At 38.2% G+C, this 24,451-nt stretch overlaps 1 protein-coding gene across 3 annotated transcripts in view; it reads left to right on the top strand.

Moving 5' to 3' along the window:
• LOC121629944 (WD repeat-containing protein 7) overlaps nt 1-24,451 on the top strand; it is a 165,461-nt gene that overhangs the window by 50,171 nt on the left and 90,839 nt on the right. For 2 of the 3 annotated variants that reach the window (XM_041969889.1, XM_041969888.1), the window contains exons 19-22: nt 2,013-2,110; nt 8,520-8,645; nt 12,906-13,024; nt 13,229-13,352. In XM_041969889.1, coding sequence (XP_041825823.1) covers nt 2,013-2,110; nt 8,520-8,645; nt 12,906-13,024; nt 13,229-13,352 — 467 coding nt within the window. The remainder of the gene's footprint in view (nt 1-2,012; nt 2,111-8,519; nt 8,646-12,905; nt 13,025-13,228; nt 13,353-24,451) is intronic. The other variant, XM_041969890.1, reaches the window with a different exon arrangement.

The following is a 24,451-nucleotide window of genomic DNA, read 5'->3' as shown; positions in this document are numbered from 1 at the left end:
CTTTCCCCTGCAGGTCAGTTAGTTTAGCCTTTAGCTTCATGTTATCAGTTTGAAGCTGATAACAGGTGAGTGCAGTTTCTACGTCCTCCAGGCGCTGGTAGACAGTGTCAAGATTTCTTTCTAGTGACGACAGTCTGTTGAGGTGTCTAGCAACGGTTGAATGGACTCTATAAAATTTGTCATCAAGTTCTTGGAAAGACGTCTTGAGCTTGAAGAGCAGGGCTGATCTGTGGTTGCGTTTGCTAACATGGTCATTGGCCTTTTCACCTGGTTTAGTGATTTTTAGTGGTTTATATGTTAATGCAGTTTTAAAAATGGTGCATCAGTAACAAAGAGTTTGACCGCTCTAGTTTTTTCACATTGGTATGGGTTTTGTAGTATTGGAGCACTTTTATGAATACGGAGTACAGGCCCATTTATGCTCTCTTAAGTATGTAAATAGCAACGTCCATTTCAAACATTGTCATACATCACCGTCCTCATACTTTCATTTATCTTTTGCGTTGCCATGGTTGTTAAGTCAATTCCTCCACTAGCGGGCGGTGCTAATTTCAGTATTCATTCCTGCGAGCCTACATCAGTTGAATGATCAGTTAAATGAACCAGCATGAAGTTGTTTTCCACCACCCAACACACCCTAAAACACTTACATATTCTTTCTTCAAAAGCTCGAGCAGTTTCTACAGTTGTCCTCGTCTTCATTCTTCTTCTTTTTTGTTCCCTTCCTGATTCTCTTCTTCTTGTCTGGTTTGTTTCTTTCGCTCATAACCGACTCAGAAGACGGATGAAACCGTCCGTCCATCTGTGTATCTGTCTTCTGCGTCGAACATAAATGGACTTATGAGTACACGCACATGGTATCTGACCGATACCCGATATGAGTATGGTATCGGTGCATCCCTAGCTTTATCTATTGATGCATTAATTTTACATAATTTTAGCCTCATAACCTGACAACTGAAGCTGTCCTAAAAATATATATGTCGGGATTTTGACTGGGATGAAAAGAGTTGATGTTCTACATGTATATTTAAAAAAAACAAAAACCAGGTGGACCAACAATAGAAATAAATGTCTTGGAGTTTTAAGGGTTAAGTTACCTGTTGGAATGTCAATAATCTCTCATATGAACCATGTACGAGCTTTTTTAGAACAACTCATTGTGTAAATCTGTGGGCCTGATAAACATCACTCCTTTTCTTCTGGTAGTGAATGAGAGCTGTTGGTTTCTTTCTTTGTGTGGGATGTAGAGTAAAGCAGGAAGAGCATGTGTCTGCAAGGGGGTGAGGTGGAGGGGGAGGACAGGCAGGTGCACTTTCTGTTATTCTGAATGGAGTCTCACTGTATCTTTTCTTTACTGCCTCTCTGTTCGTGTTCAATGATTTAAACAGAACGGCATAAAGTATATAGTTGGTTTGTGATGTTCAGCTTGCAGCAGAGGCCTTGTGTATGAACTCGTTCTGGATGGTTCTTCAGCTTTATTTATATGATGCAACTGATGATGTAGCTGTTTTGTGTGACTGTTTTGTCCTTTATTTGAAATAATGTCTTTTTTTTGTCTGTTTTTAAATTGTGGATTCTCTCTGAAAGTGATTTGTTGCTTATCAACCTTTATCGATTACACCACTGATTGTTGTATTGGAAGTGTTGGTGTGTCTCCGAAAGTTCGGCGCCTCCAGTCTGTTCAGAGAGGACGGGTGTCCTCCAAACAAAATTCAATAGGCTGGAGCCTGAGACAACCCACACACTCACACCTATCCACACACACGCAGACATTCACTAATTTAATTACTTGCTTTCAGAAAAAACAGAAATAAAACGTTTTGTGTGCACTCCTTGTTTTTTTTTTCTTTTTTTGTGCATGTGTCTTTTTGAATTTAGTGTTTTAGCACTTTTATTTTTGTATTTGTGTGTGTGTGTGTGTGTGTGTGTGTGTGTGTGTGTGTGCTGGTCCTCCTCTCTGCTCCCTGCCCTTTAATATTTGATGCATCCTCTTTGTGATCCTCCTCCAGGCCTCCCAGACCAGGAGGAACCCCGGAGACTCCTCGGAGGACGCCTGCCGCCCCCCCACAACCCTCCAACCCGGCGCTACAGGCCCAAATCAAACAAGGTAACTACAAAAGGAGGGGGAGCTCGCTTCGAATACCCTGGGGCTTTGTGGATAGGGACGGGGGGGGGGGGGGGGCTTTGATAATTCAGCCCACTGGCAATAAAACCCACAGAGGGTCAGAGAAAAGAAACAAATACATCACAGGAGGAAGCTGCTGCCGTTTCCTGGGTCAGCAGGTCTTTAAAGGACTGTTCTGTTGTTTTTGACACAAGATTGGAGTTGATGAACTTCAACTGGAGAACAAACAAATAATGTGTCTCAGTATGAGACGATGGAGATGAATAAATGATAAAAAATAGTTTTCAGATGCTCACATATGCGAGCAAAGTTTCAGCTCGGCTTGTGCTGTTGTGTCGTATCATAAAGGGATTTTTATTCGAGAGGGCTATTAAAATTCTTGGCTGAGCCACAGCCACACTTTTGTTCGATTTTTCTCATTTATGCTTGACAAATTACTCTTAGCAGATAAATGGCATCAACGTCCAGCTCTCTGAGGCCAAACATTAGCTGCGTTTCCACCTAATGTCCCTGTGACTCTTTTCATTCTTGGCCTAAAGTTCGTTAACGTTCATGTTTGTCATGCCATGTTGCATACTATACCACAATAAAAGTATAAATACATGAACCTCTCATTTCAGTTTAGTCATAAATTTCTGCAGGAATTTTTAATCCTGCTTCAGCTCCATAGTGTTGTGTTAACTCTTAGTGCCCCGTTTAGCAGAGTTTTATAACTTACATGGTCATAAATTGTCTAGAAAATGTCTAGAAAATCAATTATTGGATTTAGGATTTATCACAAACAGACTCAGAATAGACACTGCATAGACTTAATAGACTTAAACAAAATTTAAGGAGGTCCATTTAGAGAATATTCCTAGAAGGTCTAGAAGATCATGTCTAACTATTTAAAGTATAGTTGTTGTATCAACATCTGCATGTAATCAATATCTGACTGTAACATCAAACTAATTCAGCACAATTAATAAAAGCCTGGACTTACGAACAAGCATTTGAAACAAAAGGGCTGATGTGAATGCAACCTAAATCTCAAATTTGTCTGTACTGAAGAGTCGCCATGGTTACCAGCTGAAGATTTGATGCACTTAATCTGCATGCTATTAGTCGCTGCGTTTCCTTGTCCTCTAAATTACAAAAGCTGCACCTTTTAAATAGCAATGCTTTGTCAGGAAGTAAATATAACTTTCTTTTTTGGCTGTCAGCCCGGATCCGTATGGTACAGACCAGACCTCCAATTAGTGAAATCTGACTTAAAGGGTAAGCTATTTATGACAATTTACCCCACTGAGTTGCACACTGCAGTTCCTGAGAAATTGTTGACAACATACTGTATGTGATAGCACTCGCGGTGCTGGACATCTGGAATAGTTTTAAAGGTTAAAACAAACAACGTGGGTTTGTTTTAGCCATGACTCTCATTTTTTGCCCGAACATACCAAATAGTATGCAAAACAAAAGAAACAAAGTTTCCTCATGGTGGCAGACCGGATCAGGAAATGAGCTTTGGTGGCTACTTGTGTGGGCCACGTCTGCAGATTATGGTGCATGCTACATTATAGATGAGGTTTTAAATATAGCAGAGAGGGTGGGACGAATAAACTTCTAACAAGGAAGGAAAAAGAGAGAAAAACATAAAGAAAAATGAGATTTTGGTTCATAAAGGTGAAAATATTGAGTCAGTCTCTTTTTTTTTTGCAGCGGAGAACCTGCTCCTGTTCACTGTAGGGGAGGTTTTAACCAGCTGTCACCATCTGCCCACTCTCCACCCACACACACCTACCTAGCACACTGCAACAAGCCCCAAACCTGCAAATACACACACCAAAATTCATGTCTGCGTGTATGCAGTCACCACACTTGTACACGGAGGTATAAGTGGAACCCTCGGGTGCAGGGTGGAGGCAGGATTTTAGTGCTATTGTCACGCCTTAATGGAGGCCAAGCATGACAAGTGTATGGACTTATTCATACCACACGCCTATTCAGCAGCATTCAGAGGGAATGCTCGGCCGTGACGTCTGCTCAGCCAGCTTCTCTTTCGTGGTGTGTGTCACGCTTTGTGAGGGGGGTGCTGTTAACCCCGCTCCCTGTTTCTTTTCACATGGAAATAAATGAGGAGGCCCCTCTAATAAACTGCACTGCGGTGAGATGAACAGAGAAAGCGGGGAGTTTTTCCAATTGTTCACGCTGATGCAGAAATATCATCCTTATTTCTTCTGCTTCGGAACAACGCTTCCATATCTTGCAGCTCGGCTCTTTTTGGTGCAGTTTCAGACAATTTGTCTTTACAGCAATAATAGAGTAAAATGATTAGTTAATACTCTGAATTCTGAATAATCAGTGACTGACTATCTTTTTGTTTCTACCCAAAAGTCTTAAAGCCTTCTGTATACACCTGACCGCAAACAACAATATCTGTGGAGATATAATAAAAAAAACTGTACCTCTGTAATCAAGAATTTTTATTTATATTTTAAACAGCATAAAAATTGTCGAGTTGTTTGGATCATTCGTGTCAACATGCAACCTTTAGTTTCCAGTTTGAATGCTTTGATATATTTGAGCTTTCAGTTAAAGGTGATTATCCAATGATCTAAAAGACAACAAGGCTTCGTTTTATTGTTTCTATACCAAATAAAACTAGTTGAGATTTTTATTGAACTGAATTTGAATAAGTAATTTTAATAAACCCACACGAGTAAAATCATATTAATAAAAAAATTGAGTAAAATCCTGAAATAGCTAAATTCTGTTACATTAAAAACATATATAAAGTTAAGTATAAAATTAACTAAATTTTTATAAAACTCAAATTAACTGAATAACACATCATTATAATAAATCCACAAAAAAGAAATCCTAAAATAAAATATCTAAAAAAAGATTAAACTGTTATTTTAAAAAATAATTAAAATCTTTGATAAATTAAAAATGAAAACTTAATCTATATTTTTTCTATTAAACTTAGTTCAAAAGAATAATACTAAATTATAATTTATTATTAAATATAATTAAATAATTAAATTAAATTAAATTAAATTATTAGATACAACAGAACAAAATATTACTTGACCCTAATCATGCAATTTTGTTTTTTAATTGTTTTTTTTCCCACCAGTGCTTGGAAACTGCTGTCAGCTGGCCTCTGCCATTTCCTCCATCTCCGCCTCTTCTTTTCCTCTCTCTCTCTTTCTGTCTGTTTATGTTTTTTTGTGCTTACACTCGCTGCATGGCTTCCGCCTGCCATCTTTTCTGAGGACAACTAAACAATGAGAAAAAAAAAGAAACACGTCTTCCACAATATTTCTGTGTCTTACTTCCATTCAGTCTGTTTCATGTGAGTGCACATCTCTCTTTCCACATATTTCTCTTTATTTTTTTCTCTGTTCTTTAAATATGTAAAGTGGTTGTATCAGTTTTATCCGTTGTCTCTGTGCTACATGTTTTCTTTGTGGTATTTGTTCAATTTCTACGTGTTGCATTTTGCTGTTTAACAGATTTTTGTCATAACAGCATATATACAGTATGTGTGTGATTATTAGTATAAATAAATATATTATTTTTTTCTCCATGTGTGAATAACCAAAAATGTATTTTGTTTGAAAAATCAACTCTTTAAGACTTGATTTTGCTTCTCTGGAAATTTTAAAATGTGTCCAGACTTGAATTCTTCTGGTCTTCACTGTTAAGGTTTCAGGTTTTTGGCTGTAAGTCTACAGTATATTTTACAATTTGAATCAGTACAAAATACTTTTAACACATTTTACCAACACATCTTCCATTTTTTCCAAGAAGGCCTAAGTTGTATTTTTAATTAATGTATAATTAATATGGCTTAATAAAATACATGTTCCACAGCCTGAAACCTTTTTTCTCTGTAGGAAATAGTTGTGATCTGTAGATTATTTGTGTTTAAACTAACACTTGGTTTTTATTCCTTCACCAAAATACAGCTTCATTTCTTCTTTTATTTATACATTTAATTATGATAATTATGTGCCTTTTTATTTGTTAATTTCAGCATTCAATTTTCACTGTTTTGCTTTTTCTGTTTTAGTTCCTCTTGCTCTTACTAATCTGGTGTGAATCTTCTTTTAGCTATATCAATGAGGGCTGGGCAATATATCGAGATTTTCAAATATATCGAGACTTTATCAGACTCAATATAGAAGGAGGGAATATCATTTATATCAAGATACTGTATCTTGTTTTGAGTTAAAAGCATCTTTTGCATTTTGCACAGCTGTATTTTTATTGTCATTGAAAAGTATTTTTAATTTATTTTGTTTCAGGAGCATTTAATTTAATATAAAGGTACTTTAATTTCAGTCAGCTGTTTTTATGCACATGTGCTGCTGATCTTTAAAAAAGTGTATTTAGCACTGAAGGCTGTATATTAGAACTGTCTTTTGGTTACTTGACCCAAAAAATATATATATTGAGATATATATTGTATATCGTGATTCAGGTAAAAAATATCGAGATATAAGATTTGGTTCATATTGCCCAGCCCTAATATCAATCTGTATTAGATTTTTAAGACATGGTGTTTATCTTGAAAAAGACCTACTTTGAGCTTTTGCCGCTAGCTCAGATTATAAGCTCAGAAGAGTTGCTACAGTGCTTACCAAAAGCATAGTCTTTGAATCATTTGTTGGTCAAGTCATTTCAGTGATATTTAAAATATCGTGATATATTTATATTTTTGCTCAAACTATCTAAAAATACATTAAGAATGTAAGTTTTAGGAAGCTACATTCATTCCTGAGTTTAGCATTAGCAAGCAGAAGTCTTGCTAGGGCTAGCAACTTCTACTTTGCATCATTGGATTTTAATTTTTTTTAATTTATGCATGGTTACACACTAATAACAGTTAGTTTTACATTGGAAATCTTTAGATTTGGAATTGTGTACTAATATTTTGCGTTTGTTTGGAGAATTGTTCTTGTAAATCCTTTAGAACTTAACGGTATGTGTACAAAAACTGCAATATTACCAGTAGGGGCAGTGTAGGGACCGATTTGACTTGATGTAAGGTCACAGGGTCGACAGTGGTAAAAAAGTTTCTAAAACAAGACATAGTGTGCTTGATTTAAGGGCTTTACATAATATTTACAATACCACTCCTTTTATTGTGCCATGATCTTGAAATTACCCTAATGCTAACTTCTTCTATTGTTGCCATTTTTATTGTTTTGTTTACACCCTTCAAATTTAATAACTATATTTTGGTCTGAGAAATCTAATGTGCCCCCTTGTGGAATCCCCCAGTAGCAATTTTTGTACACTAGTAAGTAAATGAACAATTACAGAAGGCAACAATGGTGACATGGTGTTTATCTTAAACATGTGGGCAACAGAGCCAGTTGACATTACAAAGCAAGAGCCTTAGAAGCCTTAGAAGACATGCTCTTAACACTTTCTAGCTGATTATAAATATCTTTGGAGTTAGTAAGTGAAAGATGGCTAATGGCTAACATTGGAATAAATTAATTACCATGCATCCGTATGCTGTAATCCTAGCTAATGGCTAATGCTAGAATAGATACTTTAGTATGTGTCAGTTAGTGACCATCCTCGCTAATGACTAATGGTGGAATAATACATTGGTTTGTGTCCATTAGTAGCAATCCTAGCTAGTGGCTAATGATGGAATAAATGGATTACGATGTCTGTATTAGGTGTAAACCTAGCCAAATGTTAATAGTGAAATAAATTGATTAGCATGTATCTGTTAGCTGTTATCCTGTCTAATGAATAACAGCATAAATGCATTAGCTGTATACCTAGCTAATGGCTAATTGAGGAATAAGTTGATTAGGATGTATTTATTAGCTTTAAACCTATTTAATGGCTAACAGAGGAATAGATTAGTATTTAGCTATTAGCTGAAAACCTAACTAATGTTTAACAGCAGAATAAATGATTAGCATGTAGCTATATTCTGTAAATCTAGCTAATGGCTAACAGTGGAGTAAGCAGATACATATTAATCCATTAGATACAGTCCTTTTGGATCATCTGGACATTTCGCTAAGAATCTTTTCACAAAGGTTTTGCAGCTCAGTGTCTAGTCTTGTAATATTAATGTAAGTTCATTTGTCATGTCATTTGCAGGCTTTGTGATCTTAATCCAACTCACCAAAGATTTATTTATGTAACTATTTTTTTCAGAAAGACCATGTTCTGTGCAAAACAAACCAGGATTTTGTGAAGAGTGAAGACCTAATTTTATCAAAATATCTTACATTTCTTTCTTTATTTTATTTCTGTACCACTAACTTCTTCTCTACCTGACTGCTTGTCACCTCGTTCACTTTGGTACTGTATAAAAATTATATCTTTCTAACCTGTTCTCTTCTCGACTATTTCTCTCCTCTTCCTTTACAAGCTGCTGTAGCTGCCAACACCAGCACTGCTGCCACTGCTGGGGCTCTGGGGGGTTCTGGGGGCCTTTCTTGGGGGGCCCCTGGATCCCCCGGCCCTGCTTCTCATAACATCCCCTCAGTCAACGAAGGTACACACTGATTTGATGGGTACCATGTAGGGAAAGTCTCGCAGCCATATTTATTTTATTATATATTTAATTTTTTCAATAACTTACCTTTGCTTTGGAGAGCTTCTGCTTTCTAGACCTTTTTTACTACCGTCCCTCTATCTTTCATTTCATTAAGTCTTTTTTTTTTAAAGTGTTTCCAGCTGTTCTTTCTCTCTCCACTACAGCTACCTATATTTTTGTCTTTTCTCTCTTTCTTGAAACCACCTAATTTCTCCTCTCTTGCATCAGTCTTGTTATGCCCCTGCAGCCAGTGTTTAGTTTTCACCTCAGGTGTCTAGCTCCAGGTTTTTGCAGCATATTTGTCCTTGTTTTTGTCTACAGTGCTATGTCTGTCTGTCAAAGCAGAGTTCAGTCCACTGTTAATCCAGTCAGTTGAAGATGTTTTTAACTTTTTCCTTTAAATCTAAATGAAGAAAAACAATTCTATAAAATCACTCTGACTTTATTAGACGACTTTAAACCAGTCCTTAACTACTTGTTTGAGCTTGCGGTTTATCTATTCATAACATAAAGCTCAAAATCAACAGTGCAAGCACAATTTAGGTTAATCTTTTATTCAATTTGCCCACCATGGGCCCTGAATGAGCTTCCTGAACTTAGCAATATAAAAATGTATGTCATCTGCCAATGTCTAGACTTTACTGTTGTTTGCAACTGATGAATTTAAGAGTGTACTGACTCCTTATACTTTGTTCTCTTGTCTTTTTTTTTTAACTTGTTGAAGTGTTGTGCAGTTCTACCTGTCTTTTCTGTCTACTGTCTGTCTCACTCACCATAAGTCCTGACGTTTCAGTGTCTCTGTGCTGTTTGCATGCTTGCTATTTCAGTCATGTTTGATACCAGGAAGGGGTATGGGCCTTGGTTAAGAAAATATCTCTATGCAATGATAGGACCATTAAATCCCTCATGGGGGGAAAAGAAATCTCTGCAACAACTGGAACTTCCTTTGTTTTTGCCTGCATCCCATCTCTCTAAGAATCTGAGATCTTACATGTAATTTATCTTTTGGAGAATAACACTGTAAAAGTGGAAGATGAAGCACTGAATGAGAACTGATTGTAAATTAACTTGGTTTTAATCATTGTAACCTCCAATTGAAATATTTCTGGTGTCAATCTAATATCCTGTTTTTCATCTATTATCAACTGCTTTATTTGATATGTTTTATTTCATAGGATGTTGGCTTTAGCCAATGAAGCTTGCTGCCCGTCCATAAATGTGCTCTTAAATTATTCAAATGCTTTGTAGTATCTTTGGGGAATGAAGTGCCTTTTTATAGCTAATGACCTTTAGTTTCCAGTTAACAGAGACTAAACAAAACTGTTTTTATAATGAGGGAACAGCAAGCATGCACACAGAGACTCAAACCCTTACACTTAGTGAGACTTTAGAACTGAATTAACATCATGTTTTCTATAGAATTAGATCTTTACCACAGTAAATAGATTTAATAAAAAAAAAAACACTGTCCTGCAGAAACCAAATTTTCGTCCTCATTTTATATTCTAAACAAAATAGATATTTTAATAATTGATAAAAACAATCAAGCAGATTTCTCAAAAAATAAGGTTAACATAAGAAATGTTGTTATATTTCTCTTCCTACCCTTTATTCCCTACTTGTATTTTAACAGTAAAATTAATATTTGTCTAATTTTAAATGGCTCAATCTTTATTTTACTTTAATATATTTTTTTTATAAAATAATATTTTTTTATAAAATTTTTATTTGACAGTTGTCGTTGCAAGAGCACTTAGTGTTAGTCAAGTCTTTTTCTTTTAGCTATGGATAAAAGCCTGCTAAGGGATAGTCGTTATAGTAGCTACCATCTTTGTTAATTGAGAAAGTAACTAACTGTCTTGGCTAAATTAAATCTTAGGTATCTAAGTTATTGATTATCTGAGCTAATAAAGATAGTGATCATATAAAATGTTTCCTAAGTAGCTGACTACTTGCCTAAGAAAGACAGGAACCAAATAAAATCTTAGCTAACAAAAACAGTGGCTGAATAAGATCTTAGCCAACTACGTTATTATTAGCCTACTGTCTTAGCTAACAAGGATAGTGACACAATAAAATCTTAGATGAGCTGTCATTATCTAACTATCCTGGCTAACGATGATTGTGACCAAATAAAATATTTTCTAATTTATTAGCCGAGTATTTTACCTAACAAAGATAGTGACCACATAAAATCTTAGCTAAGTAAATGATCATTAGTTAACCATCTTAGCTAATGAGAATAATTGCCAAAAAAAATCTTTGCTAAGTTATTATTAGCTAATTAAAATAATCGTGCATTATTGTTTATCAGATACTTCAAAGTTTATCTGATCAGTACTTTTTTAAAAAATAACATCAGCTGTTAAGTACAAATACAGTAATCTATTATTATTATTGTTATCTTATAACATATATAATATATAACAATTTCAAAGTTTCACATGACAACTGAAAAGTTTAAAAGTTTGTCTAATTTTGTGAGATTATTCATCATTTCAACATTTCAAGGTTTCTGCACGACAGTGATATAGTGTGAATGCTTCAAGTTGAGGTTGACTGATTAATATTTTCTAATTGTTAAAATGTTGACAAACTGGGTGGTTTTGATATTCAATCCTGTTTTCAAAAATGTTGAGACACTATTTCATACACTTAAAAAACACCTCTGCATTATAGATTTGATGCCATAAACATGCTTTAAAAATGCTTTGAAAAGGAGAAAAAGAATAGCAGATGTGTATTGTGTGATATTGGGAGATCATCTATACACAATATCATTGAATGATTAGAGGACTTCCTTCAATTTCCTTATAAACCAAACAGATAATTAGCCATGCATGTTTTGAAATAATTTTTCTCTAGAATATTTCATAGTTTTAACAGTTGATGTATGGTTTTTGTGCTGTTTCCAGTTAAATAAAGGAGTTATTTTTTTTATCAGTAAATCATTGCATTCTGTTGTCACACAGTGTCCCAACGTTTTGGAGACAGAGTTGTAAGACACCTAAAATGATTGTTTTTTTTTTTTTTGTTTGTTTTGTTTTTTTTTTGGGTATTTTATGTCTATGACAATACATCCGTCAACCTCTACATAGGTTTTTATGAGAATCTTCTAATGTTTGAGTTTTCTCCTTGTGTCTCGCTGGCGGAGGTAAGTTTACACGGAGTCCAAGGCAAAGAAATTTGTGAAATGAAATTTCTTTCCTGCCTAATAACCATTCAGTGTTCATCATGCATACATGCATATTCTATGGAAGCCATATATTGAACCAATATATGTGAATGAGGTGCTTGGTATATGTTGAGTATCAGCAAAAACGTCCATTATGGTCACAGACATGTAAAAGCTTGTGTGCATTTCTTTGGTGCTTCGTCTAAAATATGAATCTGTCAGTATTTTGGCTCACACATACAGCTGGATTTGAGCCCATTTAAAGTGATATCAACACACAATGTTAGTTTCATTGTCAGTAACTCAGGATAATATAGCTAGAAAGAGATTGAATGTGTAGCTTCTGTTTTGTGTTAACTGAAAACCCATCATTTTCTAATGTTTTCCACTATTTTGAGTAAAAATACAGCCCTGTGCAGTCCTGTGCTTCTGAATTAAATATTACACACTTAAATTCATCATACCAAGGTATTGGTATGGAGCTCTAGCTGACTCACCTGGCAATGATGTGTTTCTGTTTCCTTGTTTGACATCATCAGAGTCTGGTTAGGAGGATTAATGACTAACCAAGGCTTCAGTGTGTTGCTAATAATCCCATCCTTTGTTTAACAGCTGTTAGTGATTTTCCATGAGAACAATTTACAGAGAGATTGTTGTGTGCATGTGTAAGGATGTGAAGAAGTCACTGCTGTCATATCAAAACATATCACTTCTGTCTGAGAGGAAACCTGATTTATTTTCTTTGTTAACAAGAGTATCTTCTGATTTATTATGAAGATATGCTGTGACGCTTCCATGTTTTAATGTGACAGCAGTTAGATTTGTGTATGAGCATGAATGAGAGACACTGTGTACATGATTTGTTTGTCCTTGTAGTATTTTTCTGACTGCTTGTGTATATGTATATATATATATATATATATGTGCATATATATATGTGCATATACATATATATATATATATATGTGTATATATATGTATATATATAGAGAGAGATATATACATAGATTTTTATATACGTGTGTGTGTGTGTGTGTGCACAGGATGGAGCCAACTGGCTGCCATGCACTGCGTGATGCTACCTGATCTCCTTGGCCTGGACAAGTTCAGACCTCCTCTGCTGGAAATGTTGGCAAGGAGATGGCAGGACCGTTGTCTGGAGGTAGGTAGGCACAGCTCCAAGCTGAGCCATTTGACCAGAAATTTCTTCCATGAAAAAGTGTTTTAGTATGTTGGAAACTGTAGAAAGGTCATTTATGACACACCATGGTCACTGTTTGCTGAAGTGAAGGCAAAGAGTGACCTATGATGTGGCTACTCACCTGAAATAAGTCTGTATCATGACTTGGTCTTTCTGTGGTTTTAGGTACGTGAAGCAGCGCAAGCTCTTCTGCTGGCTGAGCTAAGAAGGATTGGCCAGTCAGGACGCAAGGATACTATTGACATGTGGGCTCCCTACTTGCCCCAGTATGTGGATACAGTCAGCTCCCGTAAGTACCCATAAACAGAAATCCAGAAAGGTGTTAATTAGACATTGGTATCTAACACAACCTCACCTTTATGTGTTGTGTACCTGGTGTCAGTAATGCTGTTCTGTGGGAGGTACCTGTAAGTGAAGCCTTTGGTATTGCCCATTCTGTTTTTAAAAGCAGAGTTAGAGCTTGGTTTGAATCACCAGCTGTAAGTTAAGCCAATTTCTTTTGGTTGATGACCGCTTTTGTCAAAGATTCTGTTCATAACCTGTATGGACAATGTGTCTTGGCTTTGCCAATGAGTGGAGGGTATCCAGTTTGGTCATTTTAGGATAGCATTGCTGCTTTTTATAGATCAAGTGGTTTTACTGGCTTAATCAGATAGAAACATCCAGCTGGTGCTGAACTCATACTCCGCTCCTGCTAATTATTCTTGGATTGACATCACAGCCAGAACACATCCCCAGTCCAACCCGATGTTCTTCACTATCATATACCAGTACTTGTCACCAACAGGCATTACAAACACCCTCAGTCAAATATCTCTATCATTCGATGTCTCCGTCCCATTCCCATAGCCCCTAGAAATTCTAGATCCCTTATTCAACAAAAGAACTCACCTACTACTTTTAACATGGCACTTCTAAATGTCTGTTCTCTTTTAAACAAATCTTTTATAATTAATGATCTTATTTCAGATAATAAAATTGACTGTCTTTTTTTAACCGAAACCTGGCTTGATGCTGATGCTCCAGCTATCCTCACTGAGGCTTCTCCCCCAAATTTTAATTTTTTATTTTCAATCAGGGGAGGCAGAAGAGGGGGTGGAACTGCATCAATTGCTCGAGGATCAATTTTAGCAAAATTATTGTTTTTAGGCAGTTACTCGTCATTTGAATATCATGCTTTTGTTTTTGACTACCCACCTATTTTGTCTGTGACTATTCATAGACCACCCAAGCCTCCTTCCTACTTTACACAAGAATTTTCTGACTTTTTAACTGTAATACACTCAAAATACAGTAAGATTTTAATAACTGGCGATTTTAACCTCCACATTGACAATAGCTCTGATGCTCTTGCAGAGGAGCTTTTAAATCTTTTAAACTGTCTAGATTTTGAACAGCATGCCACACAGCCTACTCACAGCAGAGGACACACCCTGGACCTGGTCATAACCTATGGTCTGTCCACTGGTGTGTCCTCTGTTGTTGACCTGGCTGTGTCAGACCACCACTGTGGGTTTTTTTTAACACCACTTTTAGCCAACAGGAGGACTCAGTGAGAACTGTGAGGAAACAATGTCTTACTTCTGAAGTGACTGCAAATTTTGTTGAAATTTTAAATCAAACTCCTGCTCAGATTTTACCTGGATCATGTGATTTTATTGTGAATCATTTTAACAGCAAACTTAAGTCAGCTATCGATGCTGTAGCTCCACTCAAAACTAAAATAATAAAATCCAAACCCACATCCCTGTGGAGAAATAAGCAAATCAATGAGCTCAAAAGAAATTGCAGGAGAGCAGAGAAGATATGGAGGAAAACAAAATTAATCATTCATTTTTAAGGAACAACTCAAAACCTACAAAAAAAACAAACAAAAAAAAACAAAAAACAGTTAAACAGGCCAGAACACTTCATTTTTCCAATCGTATTACAGAAAACAAGAATAACCCCAAATTTCTTTTTAAAACAATAGATTTCTTAATAAACACAAGTTATAATAAGTCTTCCATGCCTACATCAGACACTGCATGCGAGGACTTTGCAGACCACTTTAGAAGTAAAATCAATGCTATTAACACCAGTCTTTTATCTCAACGAAATTTTGATTTTAACAGACCTGAAGCTTTGATTTTACCCGAGGAAACAATGATGCGAAGATGCTTGGTCGAGTTTGCTCCCAACTTAACACAACAATCTGCCTTTTAGACCCAATTTCAACATCACTTTCAGAAACTTTCTGTCCTGGTTTTACTGGATCTTAGTACCGCCTTTGATATAGTTAATCACCAGATTTTATTAGACAGATTCAGAAGTCTGTTGGGCCTCTCAGGTACTGTTCTTAAATGATTTTACTCCTATCTCACAGATGGAAAATTCTTTGTAAGTATGGATACATGTTCCTCATGAATCCATTCCAATCAAGTGTGGGGTTTCCAAAGGATCAGTTTTAGGCCCAATTCTTTTTAATCTGTACGTGTTGCCTCTTGGGGATGTTATCAGGAGACACAGCATTGATTTTCACAGCTATGCTGATTATACACAGCTTTACATTGCCATGTCTCCTGATGACCTGGCGCTAGTTTTAAAATGTATTTTAGATATAAAGTCATGAATGGGAGATAATTTCCTGCAGCTCAATCAGGACAAAACTGCAGTTTTAATTATCGGTCCTGAAGACAAGAGAAAGATTATTTAATCAAAATTACATCATTTCAATCCCTTTTAAGGGTGTGAAAAACCTAGGTGTTCTTTTCAACTCTGAGCTGGATATTATTTCACACATCAGAAATGTCACAAAGACAGGATTTTATCATTTTAAAAACATCACCAGAGTCCATCCATTTCTCTCTCTTGCCAGCACGGAGATGCTGATGCATGCTTTTATTTCTAGTAGATTAGATTATTGTAATGCCCTGCTCTCTGGTCTTCCCAAAAAGTCCATCTCAAACCTACAGCTACTTCAGAACTCAGCAACACGTAATCTGATGAGGACCAGAGGGCGGGAACACATTACTCCGGTTTTAAAATCACTGCATTGGCTCCCCGTGCATTTCAGGATTAATTTTAAGGTTCTTTAGTTTATAAATGTCTCAATGGTCTTGGGCCTTCTTATTTATCTGACTTGCTTTTAAATTATGAACGCTTGCGGACCCTGAGGTCCTCTGGTACCAGTCTCTTAGTTGTTCCAAGAGCGAGGACCAAAACATACTGTGAGGCTCCGTTTCATTACTACGGCCATCATCTGTGGACCAGCCTACCAGAGAACCTCAGGGCTGCAGAGACCATTGATGTTTTTAAAAAGAGGCTTAAGACCTACCTTTTTAGCTTTGCTTTTGTGGCAGGGGCCCTGCATTGCAGACTTATGACTGTGGTGTGGGTGGGCTGCCCTGATTGGGGTGGTTCCCATGATAGTGGCCGCTGTAGGACATGGGTGGACTGGCTCCTGGTGTGAATGGATCCCCATGGTATTGTTTCCTCATGGCAGCATCAAGCTAGATGTTTATCACTTTTAGTATTTTATACTTACATTTAGTTTAAACAATGCTTGCATCTGATGAGATGCTAATGCAGAATGATAGAAGGACCCTGTCAGGTCACTGTAGCTCACTGATCAGAGCAGACTGGGCCTTTTGTCAGGAGTCAACTTCTTTGTCTTTTTAATTAAGTTAATTCTTCTTAAATAATTTTTAGACAAATATGAAAGTACATGTACGAGTTACTGTATAGTTCACTTGTTAATTGCTGGTTAAGTCTTGGTAACTGTAATACTTACTACTCTATAGTGACATACAAATTTCTAAACAGGTGTTTCCATGTATTTTCTGGCATTTTGTCTATCACAATTTTACATAGATGTGTCAGGGTAGCTTGCTAAAAAGAAGGATCATCCAACCATATGCATGTTATAGTTCCCATGAATCACTGGTCAAATTATGGGAACTATAGGATTTACCTGCAACCAAACCATGGCTGGATCACACCATCCATGCCCTCAGACATTTGTGCATGCGTGCAGAGAGATGGTAGAAAAGAGACTGATTTCAGGTCTCTTTGGGGTTGTTGAGGGATTGCCTCTTCAATTATCAGACTGCTGTGAAATATATTAAAACATGCTATATTTTGAACCTGGTGTCTAGTAACAGCCACAACCTGCAGGTCCTTTTTTAGCACTCTTAAACGTCTCATCAATTCTTCTAAGTCCTCACGTGTAGCACCTTCATCCTTGTTATGCAAAAAATTTCTTTTGCCCCTCTCAGTCGCAGGATCCCACAAGGGTCCATTTTAGGTCCACTGCTCTTTTCCTTGTGTATATTTTTGGGGTCTATATTTAAAAAGCACAATATTGCATACCATTGCTTTGCTATTGATGTACAGATACCCTATGTTCCCTTAAAACAGTAAGGAGATTTTCTTCCTGATCTGCTCAGTTTAGAAAGAAAGATTTAAAAGCTTGGATGGAATTAAAGTTTTTCCATTTAAACGAGGAGACCACAGAAATTGTGGTCTTCGGAAGCTCTGAGCTTCTGAATGGTGTTGTAAGAGTTCTTGGTCTGCATACTTCACACTGTTGAACCCATGTGAAAAATCTTGGTGTGATGATAAATCGCTCATTTAACTTCCACCGGTAGGTCAGCTTAGTAATAAAAAGCATTTATTTCATTTCAGGCTGCTTGGCAAGATAAAGCCCTATCTGCCTAAGCAAGACCTAGAAAAAAGTCCTCCACCTGCTCATCATATCCCAGTTTAATTAATTACAGCAACTCCCTGTATTATGGCCCTAACCAGTGATCCCCTCCGAATTCCAATGCCAGTTTCAGAAAACAGTGTGTTAATAATGTTAATAATAATGTTAATTCTCAGATAGATCCATAAAAGAAGGCAATGCAGAAGACTGTGATGGCCTCTGCGGCCAATAAAAAAACTTTTCACGGGTCACACAGCTATACTACTCAACACTGCCCTGTTGTTTCTGGTGGTACTACTCACTTTGCTCTGTAAGGGAAGGCATCCCTAAGGGCCCCTAAAACTGACCAAATTGCACATGTAAATGAGGCCGCAGACTGATGAAAGGCTCTGTATACGTCTTTAGCATAACCCATAAATTTGCAGACAATATACAAATTTCTAAACAGATTGTACAATGTGTTTTTTCTGGCATTTTATCAAAGGTCTTTTTTATAGATGTGACAGGGTATCTTCCTTAAACAGAAAAATAATCCAACTATTTTCAGTCTTACAAGCCACCACATTCTTATTGGTCATTTGTTTCTGGACTGGAAAAATAGGAATCAATGTGACGTCTCTTTCCGCCTCCCTGTCTGTCTCCCTGTTGCGCTGCATACTCCCTGTTGTCCCTCATTTGGCTATAGTTAGACCTGCTGATGGGAAGAAAGGTGAATCTCCACCTTCTTTTACTAGAAACAGCCCTCTAAAATGCTGCATGCGTGTATGTTCAGGAGTTGCCCTGCGGTTGCTGAGGATGCTGGGGATTTCTCAGGGGAACAGTTGCCATAGGAACGGACACTGGTCAGTGTTGTGTTACCACAGCAGTACCGCAGGCAGGGGAGGTGAAGGGGGAGTGATGGACCAGTGACCTCAGGGGACGAGGGAGAATGGAGTGGGGGATGGAGTCGAGAGGCAGAAGGAGGGATAGAGATAGAGAGAGGTTAAAGGGTCATTGAATTTGATCTGTGTTTTGCACAGCAGTACTGTAACGGGCAGTAAGATGACTCCCACTGGTCTTGAAAACCTTGGAATATCACGGTAAAACGTTTGTTTAAATCCTCTCGCGAAGTCCTGAAACTGTTCTGGGATCTATGTTTTGTTTTTTAACAGAAATATTTCATTAAACCATTTTAAACTCAAACTTTAAATGAAGATTTATTATTAATTTGGTTGGGAAAAAATTACATTTCAATGATAGAATGTAAAATATTTAATTCAGGTAAATACATTAAGTACTCTTTACAATACTTCATTTATCTAGAAGCTTTAACGACTAGTTACATTTAAAATGAGATTTTTATAATAGATATATGGAGTATTAGCAGTTAGCAAAAGATGTAATCTTATATGGAAGCACACTCACCGCCCACTTTATCAGGTCCACCTGTTCATTTGCTTGTTAACATAAATGTCATATCAGCCAATGTAGACATGGTAAAGATAACTTGCTTAAATTTCAACTGAGCATCAGAATGAGGAAGCAGTTGTCTGGACCAAAATGTCTTGTCGATGTCAGAGGAGAATGGGCAGAACGAGAAGTCAAAAAAGCTCTGGTTCCAACCAAGGAACAGCGTCTCTGAACACACAACACGTCCAACCTTGAAGCAGATGGGCTACAGCAGCAGAAGACCACACCGGATGCCTCCTGTCAGCTAAGAACAAGAAACTGAGGCTACAATTCACACACACTCACCAACACTAGACAATAGAAGATGGAGAAACGTTGATGGTCTGATGAGTCTCCATTTCAGCTTCACATTTATAGGCTCAATATAAAGTCATAAATTTGCAAATAATTTCAGTTTGTATCTGTAAATCAAGTTTGTCATCCTGCAAAACAAATCTGCCCAAAAAATTCAAGTTTGTGAATGTGCTGAAAAGGATTTGCATGGTTGTAAAAATTATTTGTATTTGTGGAAAATAGTAGAAGTTCTTTTGCAAACTTCCTGTCCAAAGATGCAAAGCACAAAACTGCGTGCCAGACTGAAGTTGTGGTTGTGGATTTTGTCCCTGTCTTTTTACGTCTATTTGACTGGATGGTGACTAATCAAACAGTCCAATCAGAGAGCAGACAGCTTCCTGTCCTTCCGCACCGCTGCAGGCTCTTAAAGACGAACAACCAGTGCAACCAGAATGGTTTATTCAATGTTACTGGGTGTGACGAAGTTTTAATATTGTCAGACAAAGCAACATGATTTAGTCCAAGTGTGGAGTTGCAAAGTGAATGTGATAAACTGTTGGCTCTCTAGCATTTCGGCCCTCCTTCCTGACGTCTCGGTCGATGTAGACATCCCTCAGATATATGAAGTGAACCTTACATAGTAACTTAAAGAACGCACAGGAGACATTTGCTCAGAATTTGTGTGCTGCACCTGCTGCTGATGCAGAGAGGAAGTGCTGTTCTTTTTATTTAACTCTGACCAGGACGCTCAAACAACACAATGCATAAACGTGTAAAGACTATTAGTGACAGATATCGAACTCTAACATAAACTGATATTCAGTCCAAGACTCCAGCAGCAATTGCTTCAAACTCTCTCTCTCTCTTCAAGCCACCACTTCCTCCTCCACCCAGTCTCTCTCCTCCAGCTGGCATCAGTACAGCGCACTGACTATTTCAATGGTCCTTGGATTCCAGGATAGCTACTGTTGCATTAGGACAATCACTATGGTTCTCCCTAGCTCCTCTAAAAACAAGCCCCACTTGTATGTGGCTGTTGGCCCCCCTCGGTAGGTGGTGGGATGTACCGAAGCCCATTAGATGATACTGTTTTTAGACTATCACCTCTTGCTCTCCCCCACTGTAAAGTCTTCATCCCCCACTGTAAAGTCTTCATCCTCTCACCCAAGGAGCTGCTGTCAGGGGCAGAGCTGACGCAGCAGCTACCCCGGAATCAAAGCACAGTTGAAATTGTAACCACGGTGCGTGGAGGCCAGCTGGAGGAAAACAAGCTGAGCAACCACCATAACGGCCGGTGGAGGTGAAAGTGATTGTTTGCAGAGAGAGAGAGAGAGTCTGTAGCACCTGCTGCTCGAGACTCGGACTCAGAAATATAGGTTTATCATATTCCCTTTGAGACACAATCGCACCACCTTTCGTCCTTCGAATGTATCTACTCATCTTTAAGAGCCTGCAGTGGTGCGGAAGGAAAGGAATCTGTCTGCTCTCTGATTGGACCGTTTGATTAGTCACCATCCAATCAAATAGATGGAAAAAGACAGGGACAAAATCCGCAACCACAACTTCAGATTCTGACACACAGTTTTGTGCTTGGCATCTGTGGACAGAAAGTTTGCAAAAGAATTTCTATTTTGTTCCACAAATACAAATAATTTTTACATCCATGCAAATCCTTTTCAGCACATTCACAAATTCACATGTAAAATGGGCAGATTTGTTTTGCAGGATGACAAACTTGATTTACAGATACAAACTGAAATTAAAGCTGCAAGCAGCGTTGGAGGCCCTCGCACCTCTGGCGCCGCTTCGGCCTATTGCACCGCCCCATCACCCCGCAACCTCCCTCCAGCAGCACAGCCGCTATCGCCCACAGCCATATGCCCATTCTTCCAGAGTTTATCTCCATCAAGAGGTGATTTTCCTCATGAGAGGATCAGCTTGCACCTCAGCCTTTCCAGTGATGACATCTGAAGCATTCATGACCTTGTTTCTTACAAACTGTGTTGAATTCCCACAAACTGGAGCATGATTTTATCAAGAGGAAAATTCCACGTGGCCACTAGGTGGTGGTAAAGTTGTTTTAATGTAGGACCATGTTCAGGTTGGAACTCTATTGAGAACAGGAAAATATTAGCTCAATTGGTCAACTGACAGCAGGGTTAGTGCCACTTCCTGTATAATGGCGAATGATTTAAACCATCACAGAAAGCCATTTTAATCATGATGCTGTAAGACGTCAGTCATATTTTCAACCATAAGTTCATGAAGGATGATATTAATGAGTTAGAATTAGTTATACAGATGATAAAGGTTAAAATGGTGGGACTTCCTTTTCCCAGGGGGCGGGGCTATGGTGTTGAGAACATAAGGACATGAAGAGGCATTTTTGTTTGTCCTGTCATGTTACATAAATATGCCACATTTTATCATGTCGTTCAAAGCAGTGGTTGGAGCTGATAGATTAAATATTTATAGGGGGCGCTATAGAGCCATATTACCAGCATATATCTATTTGAATCAGTTCCAGGCCTGACCAGTGTCCTCCCTGCCAAGTTTGGTGGAGATCAGGAGTACATTGGGTCAGTTAGAAGTACTTCCTGTTTAATGGCGGTGGATGCCATTCGCCATGGTTTTGCTTGGCGAGGGAACTTGAGGTTTTTTTCTGTAGTATCATGAAAGGGTTTGACCTGATCTGAAGCACTTTTGAGTGTGTGAGATTCATTCCTAAAAAGAGGGACCCCGGTGTCTGAAAAAGGCACTTCCTGTTTCAAATGGGCGGGGCTTAGGCCAAGACCAAAAGTAGTAGCATGTATCTGTTCAGTAGCTGACCCTGATGAATCACTGTAAGTGTCATATTGATTGGATGAAAATTGAGGGATTTATACTGATTAATGATGTCATGGCGTCTTATCCAAGCTTGTAATGGCGCCACGGTGTCGCCGTGCAGCGTTGAGCAATGTCCAGATGACAACATCTGGACATGTAGATGTGGTCGGCATGGAACTGAAGTGAAACATGGGCAGTTTGGTGGAGACTGAGTGTTGTATGTCAGAAATAATCGATTCTGTGCATGATGGCAAAACATCAAAACTTGATGAGGCGCCGCCGCTGAACGCCACCTCCTATTAGAAAATTTTCAATAACTTTTGAACACACATGCCTCTGGAGTGTTCAGACTGAGTTTGAGGTAAATACGATAAAATCTGTAGGAGGAGTTCGTTCAAATGCAAGGCAAAGAAACAGGCAAAAATGACCCCAGAAATGACACTTTTTTCAAAATGGCCGACTTCCTGTTGAAGATATCATTTAGGTCCAAGAGGCTTTTTTGTACATCCTTCCAAGTTCTATCAATATACCGGATTTCAGCCATATCGCTCAATGTAGTGGGCAGATATGATCAATTAAATATTTGTAGGGGGCGCTATTGAGCCATATTGCAATTTTTGCAGCATATGTCAATGCCACTGAGTTCCCGACCTGACTGCACTTCTTCCTGACAAGTTTGGTGGAGATCAACGTTACAATGGGTCAGTTTCAAGTACTTCCTGTTTGATGGCGTCGGACCACTATTCGCCATGGTTACGTTTGGCAAAGGAACTTGAGATTTTTATTGTGATATCATGAAAGGGTTTGACCTGTTGTGAAGCACTTTCAAGTGTGTAGGTTTTATTCCTGAGGAGATGGACCCCGGCGTCTGACAAAAAGCACTTCCTGTTGAAAATGGGCGGGGCTTAGGGCTTGTCTGGAATTGGTCATATGGATCTGTTCAGGGCCGGACCCTGATTAATCGCTGCAAGTCTGATGGGGATTGGATCAGAATTGAGGGATTTATAGTGATTTATGATGTCATGGCGTCTTATCAAAGTTCGCCATTGCGCCACGGTCTCGCCCTGCAGTGTAGAGCAATAGTTCTCACTGGATGTCATCACCAACTTGTTTTCTGCTGTCTCACCCAGTTTGGACCTGGTTGTGTCCAAAACCTCAAATAAGTGGCTCTCTGAGTAAAAACCATGATTTACTGTCGCCAGGGGGCGTGGCCAATTCATAACCCAAATATTGACATGTAGATGTGTTCAGGGTGGGACTGGCATCATACATGGCCATTTTGGTTCAGATATATTGTTTTATGTGGAAGTTATATCACTTTCGTTCTTCACGGCGAGACGTCAAACATTGAGGCCCCACCCCCTCCATGCCCTTTCTCCTATTAGAAAACTTTCAATAACTTTTAAAGACACATGCCTTCTGAACATCCTGAGCTATTTTGGTAGCGTTATGATGAAATCTCTAGGAGGAGATAGATTTTGAAAATTTCAGTAAAACGCCAAAATGGCGAATTTGACCCAAAATGGCCGACTTCCTGTTGGTTTTAGGCTGTTACTCCAAGAGGATTTTTTGTTCGCCCAAACATTTGGAATACATGTAGCGATTTTTATAAAGACTGATGACATGCAGTGGCGGGGCATCATAAATAGGTGGCGCACTCATTCAATTTTGCCCGAACAGTCCCAAGCACCCCAAAATACGTAAATTTACGCATTCCTTTGGGGGGGTACGCAAAACTAGGCGCGTTTTCACGCATGTTCAGGTCCCCTACCATGCGATTTACTTTTGAGAAGAAGAATAATAAGAAGAAGAAGAATAAGGAAAAAACGGAGCAATTACAACAGGCCTTCGCACCGCCTTCGGTGCTCGGGCCTAATTATTCGCAAACGTTCATTTACATCTGCAAAATCTTTATGACTTTATATTGAGCCCTCACACATTCAGATGGTAGGGTCAGAATTTGGTGGAAACATCATGAAAACGTGGACCTTCCTGCCTTGGATCAACGCTTCAGGCTGCTGCTGGTGTGATGGATGTCCATCCCTTTATGACCACAGTTTTGCATCTTCTGATGCTACTTCCAGCAGGATAATGCACCATGTCACAAAGCTCAGATCATCTCCACCTGCTTTCTAGAACATGACGATGAGTTCACT

The sequence above is a fragment of the Melanotaenia boesemani genome, chromosome 19 (genome assembly GCF_017639745.1).
Source record: "Melanotaenia boesemani isolate fMelBoe1 chromosome 19, fMelBoe1.pri, whole genome shotgun sequence".
NCBI lineage: Eukaryota > Metazoa > Chordata > Actinopteri > Atheriniformes > Melanotaeniidae > Melanotaenia > Melanotaenia boesemani.
This window is presented reverse-complemented; position numbering and strand designations above follow the sequence as displayed.